Genomic DNA, 21,542 nt, shown 5'->3' with positions numbered 1-21,542 from the left:
CACAATCCTTGACTTATTCCACATTTTTTGTGTTACAGCCTGAATTTAAAATTGATTAGATTCCTATGTTTTGTCACTGTACTACATACAAAACCCCATAATGTCAAAGTGAAATTATGTTTTTCAATAATTGTATAAATTAATAAAAAATGAAATGCTGAAATTTCTTGAGAAATAAGTATTAACCCCCCTTGTTATGGCAAGCCTAAATAAGGTCAGGAGTAAACATTTGCATAACAAGTCACATAATAAGTTGCATGGACTCACTCTGTTTGCAAGTGTTTAACATGATTTTTAAATTACTACCTTATCTCTGTACCCCACACATACAATTATCTGTAAGGCCTCTCAGTCGAGAAGTGACTTTCAACAACAGATTCAACAACAAACACCAGGGAGGTTTTCCAATGCCTCGCAAAAAATGGTACCTATTGCTAGATGGGTAAAAATGTAAAAAGCAGATATTGAATATCCCTTTGATAAAGTTATTAGTTACACTTTGGATGATGTATTAATACACCCAGTCACTACAAAGACACAGTTGTCCTTTCTAACTCAGTTGCTGGAGAGGATGGAAACCAATCAGGGATTTCACCACGTAGCCATTGGTGACTTTAGAACAATTACAGAGTTTAATGCCTGTGATAGGAGAAAACTGAGGATGGATCAACAAAAGTTAGAGATACTCCACAATACTAACCTAAGTGACAGAGTGAAAAGAAGGACGCCTGTACATATTAAAATATTCAAAAATATGCATTGTGTTTACAACAAGGTACTAAAGTAACACTATTAAAAATGTGGCAAAACAAACTTTTTGTCCAGAATACAGAATGTTACATTTGGGGCAAATCCAATACAACACATTACTGTGCACCACTCTCCATATTTTCATGTACTGCTCTCCATATTTGTAATAGTTAAGGAATAGGGAGATTTTCAGGATAAAAAATGGAACGGAGCTAAGCACAGGCAAAATCCTAGAGGTTCAGTCTGCTTTACACCAGACACAGAAATTAATTTCCCTTTCAACAGGACAAGACCGTAAAGCAAAATGCCAAATTCACACTGGAGTTGCTTACCAAGAAGACAGTGAATGTTCCTGAGTGTCCGAGTTACACTTTTGACTTAAAAACAACTTGAAAAGCTATGGCAAGACCTGAAAATGGTTGTGTAGCAATGATCAACACAGAGCTTGAATGATTTTAAAAAGAATAATGGGCAAATGTTGCACATTCCAGGTGTCGACAGCCCTTAGCGCAGCAGTTCCAAAACTAGGGGTCGCCTGATATGAAAATGGGGCCGCGGGAGTATTTCTTGGCAAAGGAGAAATGCTCACCAACAGTGATGTAAAGAACTTTGTGCATAACATTGGAGAGAAATAACCTTTTTGTGTCTATGGAACATTTCCGGGATCTCTTATTTCAGCTCATGAAACCAATACTATACGTTGCGATTATATTTTTGTTCAGTATATATACAGTGCATTCAGCAAGTATTCAGACCCCTTGACTTGTTCCACATTTTGTTATGTTACAGACTTATTCTACAATGGATTAAATAATTCCCCCCCTCTTCAATCTACATACAATACCCAATAACAACAAAGCAAAAATAGGTTTTTAGAAATGTTTGCAAAGTCATATATATATAAAAAAACAGAAATATCACATTTACATAAGTATTCCGACCCTTTACAACAGGTGGACTCCAATCTAGTTGTAGAAACATCTCAAGGATGATCAATTGAAACATCAATTACTGGTACTGCATGTAAAGAAGTTATTTCTGTTTTTATTTTTAATACATTTGCAAAAATTAAAAAAACGCTGTGTCATTATGGGTTATTGATGAGAAAAAACAAACAATTTAATCGATTTTAGAATAAGGCTGTCAGGTAACAAAATGCGGAAAAAGTCAAGGGGTCTGAAAACCTTCAGAATGCACTATATAAACTGGAAACTGAATGAACTGATCTCAAGCATGCAGGGAAAATCTGTTTGAAATCCGTTTGACTGTGATTCTTTATTTATTTAACTAGGCAAGTCAGTTAAGAACAAATTCTTATTTTACAATTAAGGCCTACTCTGGCCAACCCCGAACCTGGACGACGCTGGGCCAATTGTGCACCGCCCTATGGGACTCCCAATCACTTCCGGTAGTGATACAGCCCGGGATCGATCCAGGGTCTGTAGTGACGCTTCTAGCACTGAGATGCAGTGCCTTAGACCGCTGCGCCACTCGGGAGCCCCTGGCTCAGTTGACATGCTGGTACTGTAAGTGAAATTGAACAACTGATCGAGCTGTCATGTGAAGAAAATCACTATGAGACATCGTCACCCCAAGTGAGCCCGATGGCCCAAATTCGGGGGTCTGGCCCAAGAACTATAAGATGAGAAATGGACAAGTGAGATAAGACAGAGAAGGGGGTAATAGAAAAGGAGAGAGGTGGAGAGAAGGGGCTGATGGGACAGAGAAAAGGAGACAGTGAAGGGAGGAGGGGACAGAGAACATGGCATAGATGGAGAAGAGAGGTGATTATAAAAGGATTGATTGTAGGTGAGAGGAGAGAGGAAGAGATGACAGAGGACCTATGCTGGCACAGAAGTCATCAGATCCAAACACCACACCGTCATGGTGTAGGCCAACTGCAGGAGCCAGACGACGTACTTCCTCACAAACAACCTGGGGGAAGACACAACAAAGGCACAGAGATGAGTGTGTTTGTGTGTGTGTTTGTAGCCAAGGAAAGTATGAACCCTGTCAACTCACCCAGTCAAGCAGGTCATATTTCCCATTCAGACCTGCACTTATAGTGTTCACTATCTACTGTAACGCACGCACACACGCACATCTTGTCTCTCTGTCTTAGACACTGTCGCCTTCTAAGAAGAATGTGTGAAGCTGGGACAACCACACGGCAAGAGGAGAGGGGGAAAAGGCCTAGGAATGTGATCCTCTATTGTGTTAGCCATGGAGCGGCCGGAATGTGTCTGCTGCTTTTGTCGGCGTCCAAATTAATTTCACTTCTCACTGTGACACAGCCATACTTCCCTGTTCCGTCCCAGGGAATCAGTCTGGCTAAGGATACAGAATGTTCTCCAGAAAGAAAACACACACACACACACACAAAAGAGACATTAAAAGAAAGAGGAAAGCGTGTTACCCCACCAAAATCCCCCAAACCGTGCCCTTTCCCCTCACCAACGAAGGTCGGCCCAAACTAAAACCAGACCCTCTTTTGATGCTTGACAAAACAATCACAATTTAGATATTAAAACATGTCAAAGTGAGTCTGGATGAGGGGAAAAACTCAGAAGAGACCCAATGCAAATTTAAGCTGCAAGCAACATTGCCGCGGTTTAGCTATGTGCCCACTAGGACACCATCAGGACTAAATGGACACATTGCCCCAGGATGAGCTACTTCTGTAGTGTTTACCACGCTTCCCAAATATCAGAGCTCAACATCGAACAAGTCATTATTATGACTTTGAGGTATTTTGGACCATTTTCAATAATGTTGACTACTTTAAACGTCTTCTTCTCCAGGACCACTGGACTGATTGGCACCAAATGTATATATATTCTATGTACCCATGACTTTAAATGCAACTTTTTACAGGACTCAAGCTCAAAAAATATGGCCGCTATGAGACAATGAGCTTGCTTGAATGCTTTGTCATGTATAACAGTGCCAGCATTCAGCAAAACTGAACCATATTTTACAGGTTAGCTAGACTCATCCCTGAGCATGTGTGCCAAATTTCATCAATCTGAGTCCAACAGATTAAGATATATAAACATGTGCCTGTTATAGCGCCACTGTAGTCAATTTGAATATGCTTGAATATGTTGAGTCTTCACAGTATTTGGAACGTGTACTGTTTTGTTACAATACGAATATCCGTGATTTATTTATATGCATTTATCGGTCGTTTTAGGAACTTTGTCCTTAGATGCCATATATTACGTTTTGTATAGTTCGGTCATTCGGTGCCAGGGGAGTAGAGTTTTAAGTGTTTTTCACAAAATTCTAAATGGCGGAAAATCCATCATGGTGGACCTCATGGATCCTTGAGGCAAATTTGTTTGCTGTGAGAAGGTCCTATGTACTGAATTTCATGACTTTAGGTCAAACAGGCTGAGGGGCGTGACCTTTAAAAGTTTACGCGTTAAATCGATTGTTATCTCATGCAATGCCAGGCCTATTGGCATGGCATTGCATGAGAGGGTGTGGCCCTTTACCATCATGCCTGAACCAGAATAAACACAAAAGAGTTGAACCCTTGAGAGAGAGATGTATAGAGAGACTGTCCGGACGCTTTGAATCTCTGGACGGTGACACTTGAAGAGTTGTGTTGTCTGACGCCAGCTTTAATAAAAAGTGAATGAGGTAGTAAAACGTCTGACACAGGCATTTTCCTGGTGGTTTTGTTTGTAATTTACCTTAAAATTGAGCAGGCCCACAGCGGTTTCCACAAAGGTGACCAGGCGAATGGGCTCCGTCAGCGCTCGTCCATTCAAGTGGTGCTGAAACCTGTCAACAAACTGTCACACACACACAAAAGCCACACACACACAACCACACACACAAATTACGACTATTGCGTATCTGAATACAGAAGCACATATGAAATCACAATACTCAATTTTCTAGTGATGCCATTACTCTCAAGAAGAGAGACAGCCACAGCATACACAAACAGCACAGTCGCAATTCATGGTCAAACAATATATGAGGGTAAGCTGGAGGTATCATCATTTTGTTCATGTATACATTAAGTAAAATGTACATGTAAACCATTAACTAAGATCTCAAATCAAAACTGGCTTTATATGTGTATTTATCAAATCTTATGGTGGAAAAGTTCATATCACCATGCCTATAATCCATTTATAAGCACAAATTGAAATACATCGTAACCCAAACTGTTCAACAACATTAGCATTTTACTCAGGGACAGACACTCAGGGAGTGTAGCCATTAACACAAACCCAGTTATGGAGAGAAACATGGGGGGGAAACAGAGATATCAAACTGTTAATGTCAGAGGGAATTGCTACCATGAAAAATATTCAGGATTAAGGCTCTTTAAATAATAAAACTGAGGTTTTGCTACAAAAAGGAGCAATTGTAGAGAGAGAATTGAAAAACAACTGTCAATACCTATTCCCTGCATCGTTTTAATTCCTGTACAAAAATACATCAAGTGATCTTTTGTGGAGAGAGAGAGAGTGAGCGAGAGAGTGACGAGGCAGTGCAAACGAGAGGAAGAGAGGCAGTGCAGAGGTGGAGAGGAGCGTCAAGCTGAAGGAAATTATATTTTACATTATCACCAGGGTTCCCCTTCTTCTGAAGCCTTCTGGACTCTCTCTCCCATTTCACTACATGGTCCATATACACAACACACACCCCCCCAAAAAAGAAGACAAAACAAAATGTGGTCCCGTCTTTAAGTGTGTTTAATTTCAACATTATGTCAATTTTGTGTGCCCCCTCGGTGGAAGAGAATAGTGAGATTTGTGCAACAATCATTGTGATATGACACTTTGCAGGGGCCCTTTATTCTGCATGGTTCCCACTAATAACTAAGCTCAACTAAGATTCTTTATTTTCAACAGAAGAGTTCACAGCGAGCTCTGGACTGCCAGTGGGGTAGCCCAAATTCCTAAATCTATCATCTGGAAACACAGAAAAACTCTCTCCGTCAGATATTCACTTCCAAGGCCTGTTAAAAAAAGAGAGAGGGAGAGAGATGGAAAAGGGGAGAAAAGCCCAATAGAAATCTGTAACGCCATGTCCCCCTCCTCTCTCTCCCCCTCCCTCCCACCGTCTATTCCTCCCTCTGGGAGAGAAGAGCTGATATAAATAAGCCCTGATAAAGTGGTGCTATTTTCCTAAATAAAAGACACAAATATCACACATGCACGCACACATACAACGCATTCTTAAAAAAACAAAGAGTAACGGCTCCATTGAAAGATTTCTCAAATAGGGGCAATTTTAATCATCTCCCCATTCAATCTCAGTTGGTTAAATCATATCGGGGAGATTTACATAAATACAAACCATCAAAGACTTCTCATCTTCAAAGGGGTTTTCGAGGCCCAATAGGCTTTGTACTGTAATCATCTGAGGTCACAACCTCACAAGAGACACGTTGCTACAGCAACATAAAAAGTAACGCTTGCTGGCTGGGGGCTTAGCACAATATTACCCGATTCCCCTTTCCCCCAAATACACACACAGACATGCACACACTTAAAGGTATTTATTTTCATATTTACAGGGTGGACCTTTAGAAAATCATCAGAGGCCCATTTCTGGCCTGTAGACAGACATAGTGAGTACCCCCCATGAGATAACACACATAGATTACCCCCACTACACCACACAATACAATACAAATTCTCACTGGACTGGGAAAATGTGTTGGAGTGGTAACAAATGACAGGTATATTCTGACTGGCTGTAGAGAAGATGGTCAACCCCTCTCTGATTACACCAGAGAACATGTTTATGTGCTTTTATTTGTGTGGAGAGTATCCAGTCGAGCCAGGATACACACCAGTAGAGGTTATCGTGAGTGGGTATTAAAATGTAAAATGTAATAGAAGACACAATCTAGGATATGTCCTGCTACTCAATGGTCATTTCAATGGTCTCTCAATGATATATACAGTATATACCCATTGAATGCGGAAGAATTTTACTGATAAATACCTTACAAGTTGATCAAAAACCATATCGTAAATCCAAAAAAGGTTGTATTACTCATTCTTCGTGTTGTCATTTGAGTCTGTAAACAAACCATGTACAATACAGCAGCAAAACTATTATGTCAATCTCATGGACTGTCAGTCCTTGCATCAATAGCATCATTTAATAATTTGAGAGTGGTTGCTTTTTTCAGCCCCATCCTTCTTTAAAGTTTTACAGCAAACTAAGTTGCGGGGCTGCCCTCGTGGTGGAAAGACAAACTCCATATTGTGGCTTTAGGTACTTGGGAAAGAAAGACCATAGAATTCCACTCAATTATCACCATGGCTCTTTTCATGGAGAATTACTTGTGCCTGTCTATTGTTCCTCTATGGCAGAGAGACTTCTATCAGTTAATAGCACTCAATCCGAGTACCCTTCCAGATGTTATTCACTATTGACCAAAAACACCTCTTCAAGCCACACTTCACAACCATTTCCATCCATAGGGTGAGGAAGAAGAAGAATAAGGTGGCGGTGAGTAGGACAAGTTTCAATTCATCCTCTTCAAAAGGGGCCCAGATTAAATGTTTCCGGGCCGGCTGAAGTGTTTATTTCACAGAGGGGAAGCCGAGAAATGAATGAGAGGTGGGAACAAAAAAGAGGTGTCGGCGGTAAAGGACAAAAAGTAGACAGAGGAGGAGAAGAGAGGCCCATCTCCCTCTCTCTCTTTCCCCTTTCAATCCTCAGTACACACCCAATAGCGTGGCAGCGACGAATAAACCACAGCCCCGAATTTGTGTGAGAATTGTCAAAAGACAAAAGAGTTCCGCCTATTATCCTCCGATAAGCCTTGTCCATCACACAAGGAGAAAAGGCCGGCTAAAGGTTTCCACACAATGGGGAACAAAGTAAGTCCATCTTTTAGGGGCAAATCAGTGCTGGAGGATCTTGGGCCTGTATCAATAGTAAGAAGCAAGAGAGGAAGGTACATAAGACAAGGATTTACAGCTTTACTGACATTGGGCATTGGGGATAACACCACAGACATGCTTATGCAGGGACACATGGACACGAATGCAGGTCGGCACACAGACAGTCACACCGGAAGACAGACAGAGAGTGACAGATGAATGCAGACAGACGTGCACATCATGGGATTGGCTCCCACACCCATTGTGTGTGTTTATGTGTGTGCACGTGTTTGTGTGTATGTGTCTGAGTGTATTGTGGATATGTTGAGGAGAAACAATGCAAAATAAAGTGCTTTAGGCAAGACTACTGCTGTGTTCTATAAATTCCTCTAATTAAAATAAATAAAAAATACGTTAGTGTACCATCCTCTTGTTAGTTTGCATCCCTGGCCTACATCATCAACTGGGACATTATTTTAACACTTTTATCACGAGTCTCCTATAATTATATATTTTTTTTTTAATGTGAAGAATGTGAAGAAAAGTAGGGAATAAGAGGAGAAACGGCTGACTGGGGGAAGAGAAAGAGGGGAACACCTGTCTCCAATTAACCAGTGTAAGAAAGAGAGAGAAAGGGGAAGAGAGAGAGAGCAGGCAGCAGGAAAGAAATGTGTTCTAATTAAAAACACTAGTTAAAAACGTCCTGCTTCTGGCCCAGAGACCAGAAGTGTCTGTCTGTGTGAGAACAGACCCCATTCCACCTTTCCCTCTCACTTTCCTTACATAGCCACTCTCCCCCTCTCCTTCCTTCCATTCCCGCTCTCTCCCGTTTCAATCCTCGCTCCATCTCACCTTCTGTTATTATTTCCCCACCCTCTTTCCTTTCTTTTCCTCCTTCTCTTCAAAGCTCCCTTCACCTTGTTAAGACATTGCAAATAATTGCAGGTCTTTTCAAAAGTCATGCAGAGCTGCTGAATGGTCAACTATTTCTGCTCAACAGTGTGTGTGCACCCTGTGTCTGTCCAAACCTGTCAGCCATAGGCCTTGTCCCTGCGGCTCTCTACACTGAGTGTACAAAACATTAAGAACATCTGCTCTTTCCATGACACAGACTGACCAGGTGAATTGTGAAAGTGATGATCTCTTATTGATGACACTTGTTAAATCCACTTCAAATCAGTGAAGATGAAGGGGAGGAGAGAGGTTAACAGCTTTTTATTTTATCCTTGAGACAATTGAGACATGTATTGTGTATGCGTGCCATTCAGAGGATGAATGGGCAAGACAAAAGACTTAAGTGTCTGAATGGGGTATGGTAGTAGGTGCCAGAAGCATCGGTTTGTGTCTAGAACAGCAGCGCTGCTGGGTTTTTCACGCTAAACAGCTTCCCATGTGTATAAAGAATGGTGCACCACCCAAAGCATATCTAGCCAACTAGACACAACTATTGGAAACATTGGAGTCAACATGGGCCAGCATCCCTGTGGAGCGTTTTAGACACCTTGCGGATTCCATGCCCAGACAAATTGAGGCTGTCCTGAGGGTAAAGGGGGAGGGGGGGGGGGTCAACTCAATATTAGGTGTTTTATATAAGGTGTTTTTAATGTTTTGTATGTGTGTGTATGCACTGTTTACAGTCCACAAGATTGATGTGAAGTCTGTATGTTGGTGTGTGTGTGTGGGAGAGTGACAGACAGCTCTAGGCCCCTCCAGTTGCCTCCCATATGGTGGCCCTTAGGAAACGGCGACTGCTTTAATGATCCGCACTGCACCCCTTTATAGATAGACACACACCCACCCACCCACCCACCCACCCACACACTTTTATAAAGAGCCACATGGGATATAAGCTTACAGAGGTCCAGAGAGAACAGAGTATATACACACACACACGCACAAATCAGACACACCACACTTTTACAGAGAGCCACATGGCCGAGGCCCATGGTTGACGTAGGTCTGGACACACACACAAACTTTTATGGAGACACTTTCAAGGGGAGACCTACAGCTGACTGGACAGACTAAGGTATCCGGTCAGCGGGGCTAAAGAAAGTGAAGGTGTACACACACCAATGTCATGCGCACATACACTTCAATGACTAACGCCTTTCTCATTTAACAAAAAGGAAGATTAAAAAATTGGGAACTCTAATTCAAAATTCAGTATGTGAAAAAGTATTTGCCCCCTTTCTGATGTTCTCTATTTTGGAATATCAGAACTTCAACCAAAACCTAATAAAAGATAAAGGGAACCTGAGTTTACAAATAACAAAAATGCATACTTATTTTATTTAATGAAAAAAGTTATGCAACACCCAATGCCCCTGTGTGAAAAAGTAATAGCCCCCTTACACTAAATAACTGGTTGCGCCACCTTTAGCTGCAATGACTGCAACCAAAAGCTTCCTGTAGTTGACCAGTCTCTCACATCACTGTGGAGGAAGTTTGGCCCACTCTTGCATGCAGAACTGCTTTAACTCAGTGACATTTGTGGTTTTTCAAGCATGAACATGCAGAATTGATTGTGTGTTTTGGATCATTGTCTTGCTGCGTCATCCAGCTGCGCTTCAGTTTCAGCTCACAGACGGATGGCCTGACATGCTCCTGTAGAATTCTCTTATACAGAACAGAATTATTGCTCCTTCTATTAAGACAAGTTGTCCAGGTCAGCAAAGCATCCCCAAAAAATCACACTACTACCACCAAGGACCTTACTGTGGAATGGAGTGTTTGGTTTTCGCCAGATATAAATGGAACTCATCTCAAGTTTGCCGAAAAGCACCTGGAAGCACCAGGATGATCATCAAGACTCTTGGAAGAATGTTCTATGGACAGATGAGTCAAAACTTTTTGGACAACAATTTCCCAGAGCTCCCTCTTTTTTCAGACAAATGTTTTATTTAGCTTTGTACCCTTACAAAAGATCATCCCTTACAAAAATGTGTTTGTGGCAAATGTGCTGCAAACTAAATAGTCTGCCACAAAATGGGGTCCCCCCGTGTGGTTCTGGGATTTTTGCTCATTTTGACCCCACGGGGTGAGATCTTGCGTGGAGCCCCAGATCGAGGGAGATTATCAGTGGTCTTGTATGTCTTCCATTTCCTAATAATTGCTCCCACAGTTGATTTCTTCAAACCAAGGTGCTTACCTATTGCAGATTCAGTCTTCCTGGCCTGGTGCAGGTCTACAATTTTGTTTTGGGTGTCCTTTGACAGCTCTTTGGTCTTGGTCATGGTGGAGTTTGGAGTGTGACTGTTTGAGGTTGTGGACAGGTGTCTTTTATACTGATAACAAGTTCAAACAGGTGCCATTAATACAGGTAACGAGTGGAGGACAGAGGAGCCTCTTAAAGAAGAAGTTACAGGTCTGTGAGAGCCAGAGATCTTGCTTGTTTGTAGGTGACCAAATACTTATTTTCCACCATAATTTGCAAATAAATTCATAAAAAAATCCTACAATGTGATTTTCTGGATTTCTTTTTCTCATTTTGTCTGTCATAGTTGAAGTGTACCTGTGATGAAAATTAAAAGCCTCTCATATTTTTAAGTGGGAGAACTTGAACAATTGGTGGCTGACTAAATACTTTTTTGCCCCACTGTATGTCCAATGTTTTGGTAAAATGACTATCATGGCATTGTCTCTAATGCCATATCTATGGTTTTCCTACTTGGTGTGTTGCTTAGGCACTTCCTAAGTTGATACCTATATGATAAGTCTACAGCTATAAGGTTAGTCTAGCTATGTTTCTAACATTTATTTATTTATGTACTTAAATGCAGAGGTCAAGGCCAATTAATGGACAGCTTTGTAAAGATGATTTAGTGAAACCTGACCTCTTTGATTCCAAAGTTTGAGGGTAGGGTAGCCTAGTGGTTAGAGCGTTGGACTAGTAACCGGAAGGTTGCAAGTTCAAACCCCCAAGCTGACAAGGTAGAAATCTGTCATTCTGCCCCTGAACAGGCACTGTTCCTAGGCCGTCATTGAAAATAAGAATTTGTTCTTAACTGACTTGCCTAGTTAAATAAAGGTTAAATAAAAAAAATGAGCAAAACCGATAAACATATTTTTTGAGATTGGGGACAGAGCTTTGGGGGGGAGAAAAACACTGACTTTCATTGCCCCTGAAAACAGCTCGGAAAATTCCAGATATTGATGTCATGGCTTTAGAAGTATCTGATATGATAATTTACATAAATTGAGTCAATTGGAGGTATACCTGTGGATGTATTTCAAGGCTACCTTCAAACTCAGTGCCTCTTTGCTTGACATCATCAAAAAATCTAAAGATATCAGACACGACCTCACAAGACCACAAGTCTGGTTCATTTTTGGGAGCAATTTCCAAATGCCTGAAGGTACCACGTTCATCTGTACAAAAAATAGTATGCAAGTTTAACTTCTTGGCGCACCCATCCCATTAGTGGGATCATTTTTGTCAACATCCGCTGAATTGCAGAGCGCCAAATTCAAATTAAATTACAAAAAATATTTAATTTTCATGAAATCACAAGTGCAATATAGCAAAACAAATCTTAGCTGGTTGTTAATCCACCTAGCGTGTCAGATTTCAAAAAAGCTTTACAGCAAAACCTTTCCATGCGTTTATGTTTGGACTTCTCTCTCAGCAGACAAAACATTACAAACAGCTAGCAGCATAGTAGATCGGTCTCGAAAGTCAGAAAAGCAATAAAATGAATCGCTTACTTTTGATGATCTTTGGATGTTTGCACTCACGAGACTCCCAGTTGCGCAATAAATGTCAATTTTTTTCGATAAAGATTATTTTTATATCCAAATACCTCCGCAAAATTCTGCTGGCACCAAGCCATCCACTGACGAGATGTGATCGTTCTCCTCATTTTTCCGAATAAAAGCCTGAAACTATGTCTAAAGACAGTTCACACCATGTCAAATCCGTAGGGAAAGGAATCTGGTTGATATCCCTTTAAATGGAGGGAAGGCATGCAATGGAACAGGGAGATTCGTTTCCCTTATGCACTTCCTGGTTGGATTTTCCTCAGGTTTTTACCTGCAATATCAGTTCTGTTATACTCACAGACAATATTTGACAGTTTTGGAAAGTAGTGTTTCCTATCCTAATCTGACAATTATATGCATATTCTAGATTCTGGGCTTGAGAAATAGGCAGTTTCATTTGAGTACGTTTTTCATCCAAACATCAAAATACTGCCCCCTACACTCCTCAGGTTAAAGACCATTGGACAACGCAGCCATCATACCGCTCAGGAAGGAGACGCATTCTGTCTTCTAGAGATGAATGTACTTTGGTGAGAAAAGTGCAAATCAATCCCAGAACAACAGCAAAAGACCATGTGAAGATGCTGGAGGAAACCGGTACAAAAGTGTCTATAGCCACAGTCCTAAAACTTGAAAGGCAGCTCAGCAAGGAAGAAGTCACTGCTCCAAAACCTCTATAAAAAAGCCAGACTACCATTTGCAACTGCACATGAGGACAAAGTTCATACTTTTTGGAGAAATGTCCTCTTGTCTGATGAAACAAAAATGGAACAGTTTGGCCATAACGACAATCATTATATTTTGAGGAAAAAGGGGGAGGCTTGCAAGCCGAAGAACACCATCCCAACCGTGAATCACGGGAGTGGCAGCATCATGTTGTGGGGGTGCTTTGCTGCAGGAGAGACTGGTGCACTTCACAAAATAGATGGCATCATGAGGGAGGAAAATTATGTGGATATATTGAAGCAACATCTCAAGATATCAGTCAGGAAGTTAAAACCTCTTGTAACTACCCATCCCGGAACTGGGAGAATTGTCATCAACTGACACTAAGTAGCATAACGCAACGGACAAAAGATCTTACTAGAAAATATTCGTATTCATGAAATCACAAGTGAAATATATTCAAACACAGCTTAGCCTTTTGTCAATCACCCTGTCATCTCAGATTTTGAAAATATGCTTTACAGCCAAAGCAAAGACAAGCATTTGTGTAAGTTTATCGATAGCCTAGCATTATGCCTAGCTAGCAGCAGGAAATCTGGTCACGAAAATCAGAAAAGCAATCATATTAAATCGTTTACCTTCGGATGTTTTCACTCACGAGACTCAAGGTTAGATAGCAAATGTTCCTTTTTTCCAGAAAAATTATTTTGGTAGCCAAAAAGCTCCGTTAGTTTGACTGAGAAAATGACCGGAAATTGTCACGACAACGCCGAAAAATATTCCAAATTAGCTCCATAATACCGACAGAAACACGGCAAACGTTGTTTATAATCAAGGTGTTTTTCAAATATCTATTCGATAATATATCAACCGGGACAGAGCTTTTTTCAGTAAGACCGGGTGGAAAAATGGCTACCTCTGTCTTTTGCGCGAGAAATACAAAAAGAGCCATCAGGTGGACACTGTTTAACAACACCTGCACAGGATTGGTACATCCGAACATCACACCTGCGGGACAGCTACAGGATGGCAACAACAACTGCCCTAGTTACACCAGGAATGCACAATCCCTCCATCAGTGCTCAGACTGTCCGCAATAGGCTGAGAGAGGCTGGACTGATGGCTTGTAGGCCTGTTGTAAGGTAGGTCCTCACCAGACATCACCAGGCAACAACGTCACCTATGGGCACAAACCCACCGTCGCTGGACCAGACAGGACTGGCAAAAAGTGCTCTTCACTGATGGGTCACGGTTTTGTCTCACCAGGGGTGATGGTCGGATTCACGTTTATTGTCGAAGGAATGAGCGGTACACTGAGGCCTGTAATCTGGAGCGGGATCAATTTGGAGGTGGAGGGTCCGTCATGGTCTGGGGCGGTGTGTCATATAGCATCATCGGACTGAGCTTGTTGTCATTGCAGGCAATCTCAACACTGTGCGTTACAGGGAAGACATTCTCCTCCCTCATGTGGTACCCTTCCTGCAGGCTCATCCTGACATGACCCTTCAGCATGACAATGCCACCAGCCATACTGCTCGTTCTATGCATAATTTCCTGCAAGACAGAAATGTCAGTGTTCTTTCATGGCCAGCAAAGAACCAGGATCTCAATTCCATTGAGCATGTCTGTGACCTGTTGGATCGGAGGGTGAGGGCTAGGGCAATTTCCCCCAGAAATGTCAGGGAACTTGCAGGTGCCTTGGTGGAAAAGTGGGGTAACATCTCACAGCAAGAACTGGCAAATCTGTTGCAGTCCACGAGGAGATGCACTGCAGTACTTAATGCAGCTGGTGGCCACACCAGATACTGACTGTTACTTTTGATTGTGACCCCCCCCCCCCCCTTTGTTCAGGTACACATCATTCCAATTCTGTTATTCACACATCTGTGGAACTTGTATAGTTTATGTCTCAGTTACTGAATCATGTTATATTCATACAAATATTTACACATGCTAAGTTTGCTGAAAATAAACAGTTGACAGTGAGAGGACATTTATTTATTTGCGGAGTTTAATTTGCATGTGAAAATATGACCTTGCTGGACATTTTTGGCAAATTGGCCAAAGGTTTGCCAGAAGCCTGTATTTTTGGTAAGGGATACTTCCATATTCTGTTCCAGTTAAAGGATGGTTCAGATTCTGGTAACAGCTAGCTGAGAAAATTAGCTTTCAAAAAGTTGCTTATATTATGGAGATCAGTATTTTGGGAGCCCAGATAATTTATTTATATGCTGACAAAAAAATAAACGCAACATTCAACAATTTCAATGATTTCTTTCATATAAGGAAATCAGTCAATTGAAATGGATTCATTAAGCCCTTATCTATGGAAGCATATGACTGGGCAGTGGTGCAGCCCTTGGAGGGCATAGGCCCACCCACTTGACAGCCAGGTCCATCCACTGGGGAGTCAGGCCCAGCCAATCAGAATGAGTATTTTTCTCACAAAAGGGTTTTATTCCAGACAGGGCTGGATGGTAGAGAAGTTGAGGTACACCAAACCTTTTTTGATGTACTCAGAGGACCGTTATTAGCATGTTTTAACCACTCCTAGGTAGATTATCAGATACTCAACAAGGTCTGATTTCATTATTACTGAAACACCCAAGCGGGAAATATAAAAATCCAATCCATTAAAAAAATTGGAGGCCCCTCAGTGTTGTGATGCAAACATTCTAGCAAAATGCATAGCGCATATAATAAAAAATATAAAAAAGTATCGTCGGATATTATTCATCCGAATCTGACAGTTTTTTTTACATGGAGACATGATACATTGGAGACAATACAAGAGAAGTACTGGAAACAATAGAACACTATGAAAAATCTGGGAAACCAGGCCTGGTATTCATAGCTGACTTTGAAAAGGCTTTTGATAAAGTACCACTGGAATTTATAGGTAAATCCCTGGAATATTTAAAATTGTGGAGAATCTTTTAAACAATGGGTTAAAGTTATGTATAGTAACCCCAGGTGTAAAATAGTAAATAATGGCTACTTCTCAGAAAGTATTTAACTGTGAAGAGGAGTAAAACAAGATTGTCCACTAACAGCATATCTATTTACTATGGTCATCAAAATGTTAGCTATTAAAATCAGATCAAACAACAATAATATCAAGGGGCTAGAAATCCAGGGCTTAAAACCAAATGTGTCATTGTACACTGATGAGTTACGTATTCTTTTAAATCCACAATAAGGCACACTCCACAGCCTCAGATAGGATCTAGATACTTTATCTAACCTCTCTAGATTACAACCAAATTATAAGTGTACTATATTATATATTGGATCATAAAAAATAAAAAAAAACATTTACATTACCGTGTAGTTCACCAATAAAATGGTCTGACGGTGAAGGGGGCATACTGGGTATTGATATCCCGAAAGAAAGAAATTATCTCACTACAATACATTTGAATAGAAAGACAACAAAAATAGATAAGATCTTGCTACCATGGAAAGGAAAATACCTGTCATTTTTGTGGAAATATCACATTGATTAACTCTCCCAGTTTACCTATTTGATTATGGCCTTGGCTACACTGAGCAACTTGTTTTTTAAATTATATGAGCAAAACATATTCAATTTATTTTGAACGGTAAAGCCAGACAAAATTAAAGGGCCAATTAATGTGATGAATATGAATTCGGAGGGTAGAAATGATTAAATATTAAAGAATTAGACCTCTCACTAAATGCTTCAGTCATACAAAAGTTATACTTCAATCCAAATTGGTTCTCTAGCAGATTAGTCATGTAATTAGTAAACCCCATGTTCAAAAATTGCCCCTTTCCCTTTATTCTGACTACAACCTCTCACTTTCGGTTATTTGAAAATTAAATAATCATTTTCAAAATATCTCTATTTTTAAAACAGCCATAGATAGTTGGTTGCAATTTCAGTTTAATCTACCAGAAAATAAATAAATATTACAAATATTATAGTTAATATACTAATTGATAAAAATACATACACTTTAGATTTTCTCTGTAAATAATCTTTGCAAATGATTTCATAAATAGGACTGGTGGAGTTGTCACACATGCAGCTATCAAAAATATATGGAAATGTGTCACGTTCTGACCTTTATTTCGTCTTTATTTAGTATGGTCAGGGCGTGAGTTGGGGTGGGCAGTCTATGTTTGTTTTTCTATGTTTGATTTCTGTTTCGGCCTAGTATGGTTCTCAATCAGAGGCAGGTGTCGTTAGTTGTCTCTGATTGAGAATCATACTTAGGTAGCCTGGGTTTCACTGTTGGGTTGTGGGTGTTTGTTTCTGTGTGTGTGTTTGCGCCACACGGTACTGTTTCGGTTGTTGTAGATTTCACGTTATCGTTTATTGTTTTTGTTCGAGTGTTCATTTGTCTGTATTAAAAACATTATGGACACTTACCACGCTGCATCTTGGTCCGATCCTTACTCCTCTTCAGATGAAGCCCCCAAATAAGATCTGGTGCAAACAATTACCCCCAGAAGTCGCATAATTAGTTAAATAAAGTCCACCTCTGTGCAATATAAGTGTCACATGATCTGTCACATGATCTCAGTATATATACACAACTGTTCTGAAAGGCCCCAGAGTCTGCAACACCACTAAGCAAGGGGCACCACCAAGCAAGCGGCACCATGAAGACCAAGGAGTTCTGCAAACAGGTCAGGGACAAAGTTGTGGAGTAGTACAGATCAGGGTTGGGTTCTAAAAAAATATCCGAAACGTTGAACTTCCCACGAAGCCCATAAATCAATTATAAAAAAATGAAAATAATATATAACAAACCTGCCAAGAGAGGGCCAGTCAAGGAAGGCATTAATCAGAGAGGCAACAAAAAGACCAAAGATAACCCAAAAGGAGCTACAAAGCTCCACAGTGGAGATTGGAGTATCTTGTCCATAGGACCACTATAAGCCGTACACTCCACAGAGCTGGGCTTTACGGAAGAGTGGCCAGAAAAACCAACTGCTTAAAGAAAAAAATAAGCAAACACGAAGGTACTCTGATCAGATGAGACTAAAATTGGGCTCTTTGTCCATCACCCCAAGAACACCATCCCCACAGTGAAGCATGGTGGTGGCAGCATCATGCTGTGGGGATGTTTTTCATTGGCAGGCACTGGGAAACTGGTCAGAATTGAAGGAATGATGGATGGTGCTAAATACAGAGAAAGTCTTGAGGGAAACTTGTTTCAGTCTTCCAGAGATTTGAGACTGGGACGGAGGTTCACCTTCCAGCAAGACAATGACCCTAAGCATACTGCTAAAGCAACAGTCGAGTGGTTTAAGGGGAAACATTTAAACATCTTGGAATGGCCTAGTCAAAGCCCTGACCTCAATCCAATTGAGAATCTGTGGTTTGACTTAAAGATTGCTGTACACCAGCTGAACCCATCCAACTTGAAGGAGCTGGAGCAGTTTTGCCTTGAAGAATGTGGAAAAAATCCCAGTGGTGAGATGTGCCAAGCTTATAGAGACATACCCCAAGTTACTTGCAGCTGTAATTGCTGCAAAAGGTGGCTCTACAAAGTATTGACTTTAGGGGGGGTGAATAGTTACGCACGCTCAATTTTTCAGTTTTTTTGGTCTCATTTCTTGTTTGTTTCACAATCAAAAATATTTTGTATCTTCGAAGTGGTAGGCATGTTGTGAATATCAAATGTTACAAACAACCAAAAAATGTATTTTAATTCCAGGTTGTAAGGAAACAAAATAGGAAAAATGCCAAGCTACTGTATGGGCTACATTTATGAGAATAATAAATAGATTTACTTACCTTATCAATCTTGAAGACAACACACTCATTTATCACTCAAAAAAGTTTTATGACTGAGTGCACCACAAACATACAGTGCCTTGCGAAAGTATTCGGCCCCCTTGAACTTTGCGACCTTTTGCCACATTTCAGGCTTCAAACATAAAGATATAAAACTGTATTTTTTTGTGAAGAATCAACAAGTGGGACACAATCATGAAGTGGAACGACATTTATTGGATATTTCAAACTTTTTTAACAAATCAAAAACTGAAAAATTGGGCGTGCAAAATTATTCAGCCCCCTTAAGTTAATACTTTGTAGCGCCACCTTTTGCTGTGATTACAGCTGTAAGTCGCTTGGGGTATGTCTCTATCAGTTTTGCACATCGAAAGACTGAAATTTTTTCCCATTCCTCCTTGCAAAACAGCTCGAGCTCAGTGAGGTTGGATGGAGAGCATTTGTGAACAGCAGTTTTCAGTTCTTTCCACAGATTCTCGATTGGATTCAGGTCTGGACTTTGACTTGGCCATTCTAACACCTGGATATGTTTATTTTTGAACCATTCCATTGTAGATTTTGCTTTATGTTTTGGATCATTGTCTTGTTGGAAGACAAATCTCCGTCCCTGTCTCAGGTCTTTTGCAGACTCCATCAGGTTTTCTTCCAGAATGGTCCTGTATTTGGCTCCATCCATCTTCCCATCAATTTTAACCATCTTCCCTGTCCCTGCTGAAGAAAAGCAGGCCCAAACCATGATGCTGCCACCACCATGTTTGACAGTGGAGATGGTGTGTTCAGGGTGATGAGCTGTGTTGCTTTTACACCAAACATAACGTTTTGCATTGTTGCCAAAAAGTTCAGTTTTGGTTTCATCTGACCAGAGCACCTTCTTCCACATGTTTGGTGTGTCTCCCAGGTGGCTTGTGGCAAACTTTAAACAACACTTTTTATGGATATCTTTAAGAAATGTCTTTCTTCTTGCCACTCTTCCATAAAGGCCAGATTTGTGCAATATACGACTGATTGTTGTCCTATGGACAGAGTCTCCCACCTCAGCTGTAGATCTCTGCAGTTCATCCAGAGTGATCATGGGCCTCTTGGCTGCATCTCTGATCAGTCTTCTCCTTGTATGAGCTGAAAGTTTAGAGGGACGGCCAGGTCTTGGTAGATTTGCAGTGGTCTGATACTCCTTCCATTTCAATATTATCGCTTGCACAGTGCTCCTTGGGATGTTTAAAGCTTGGGAAATCTTTTTGTATCCAAATCCGGCTTTAAACTTCTTCACAGCAGTATCTCGGACCTGCCTGGTGTGTTCCTTGTTCTTCATGATGCTCTCTGCGCTTTTAACGGACCTCTGAGACTATCACAGTGCAGGTGCATTTATACGGAGACTTGATTACACACAGGTGGATTGGGTCCTGTGTGGCTCAGTCGGTAGAGCATGGCGCTTGCAACGCCAAGCGTCGTGGGTTCGATTCCCGCTAGGGCCACCCATCTGTAAAAGTAGTGGCCCCAGCCGACTTGTAAGTCGCTTTGGACAAAAGCGTCTGCTAAATGGGATATATATATTGTATTTATCATCATTAGTCATTTAGGTCAACATTGGATCATTCAGAGATCCTCACTGAACTTCTGGAGAGAGTTTGCTGCACTGAAAGTAAAGGGGCTGAATAATTTTGCAAGCCCAATTTTTCAGTTTTTGATTTGTTAAAAAAGTTTGAAATATCCAATAAATGTCGTTCCACTTCATGATTGTGTCCCACTTGTTGTTGATCCTTCACAAAAAAATACAGTTTTATATCTTTATGTTTGAAGCCTGAAATGTGGCAAAAGGTCGCAAAGTTCAAGGGGGCCGAATACTTTCGCAAGGCACTGTATTACCAGGGTGTTGATGCATCCTCATCCCAGTACAGCCTCTTCCAACACCATGCGTAAGGGGAGGGTTTCCATCTGCAAAAGTGACATTTTGCTTTGACGTCAAATAAACTAATAGTGTTGCTAGCTAGCTACCTCAGCTGTTGTTTTAGCTAACATGACACTAGCTGAACCATGACACTAGCAGATTGCTATTAAAAAAGAGCAATGTATTCACCTAAAAAAAAATACATGTTTAGGAAAATCATTAGTTAGCTAGCTAGCTAACTATCACATGAATTGTGCAAAAATTATATATAACGTTAGCTAGCTAAGCGCCAGCCAGTCAGTCAGTAGCACTGATAGATTGAAACTGGTATCAACAAAATGTGTTTCACTCTATCCCATTAAAACATGACTTTGCTATTTAGCAACCATTGAGCTAATAAAATGTGAAAGTTAATTCAAAAGTTTAATTAAGTTAGACACTCACCGGACAACTTTGGTAGGTAGCTAGCTATCTAGATAGCTTGGTTTCCATTTTCAAACAGATGTTTCTTATCTCCTTGATTGGTCATGAACTTGTTGCCCCATGTTTGGCACAGATTGAAACTGAATTCTAAGAGAATTTTCTGCCAGAAAAAACTCTGGCAAACTGTTATTGTTGTCAAAGGTTTGCCGCAGATTCACCACGTGGCAAAAGTTTGCAAACTTTTGGCAACATTTCATGGCACACTATTTAGTTTGCAGCAACAAATTCATTTTCGTAAGGGTTGGCTTGGTGTGGATTTACAATCTGCAGTGTTCAATTCTTTATAGAAGTGGGATAAACTTTGATTAATTTTGGTTCTGATAGTAATTCTCCCCGTTTTAGATTCAATAGTTGCTATATC

At 40.7% G+C, this 21,542-nt stretch overlaps 1 protein-coding gene across 1 annotated transcript in view; it reads right to left on the bottom strand.

The window, feature by feature from the left end:
• Window positions 1-21,542, bottom strand: part of clybl (citrate lyase beta like) — a 131,835-nt gene that overhangs the window by 59,648 nt on the left and 50,645 nt on the right. Inside the window, exons 4-5 of the mRNA XM_064944874.1 lie at window positions 4,449-4,550; window positions 2,592-2,685 (exon numbers count right to left, since the gene is read on the bottom strand). Coding sequence (XP_064800946.1) covers window positions 2,592-2,685; window positions 4,449-4,550 — 196 coding nt within the window. The remainder of the gene's footprint in view (window positions 1-2,591; window positions 2,686-4,448; window positions 4,551-21,542) is intronic.

Source organism: Oncorhynchus masou, chromosome 29 (genome assembly GCF_036934945.1).
Source record: "Oncorhynchus masou masou isolate Uvic2021 chromosome 29, UVic_Omas_1.1, whole genome shotgun sequence".
Classification (NCBI taxonomy): Eukaryota; Metazoa; Chordata; class Actinopteri; order Salmoniformes; family Salmonidae; genus Oncorhynchus; species Oncorhynchus masou.
Note: the sequence above shows the minus strand (reverse complement) of the source record. Positions and strands in the feature narration are given on the sequence as shown.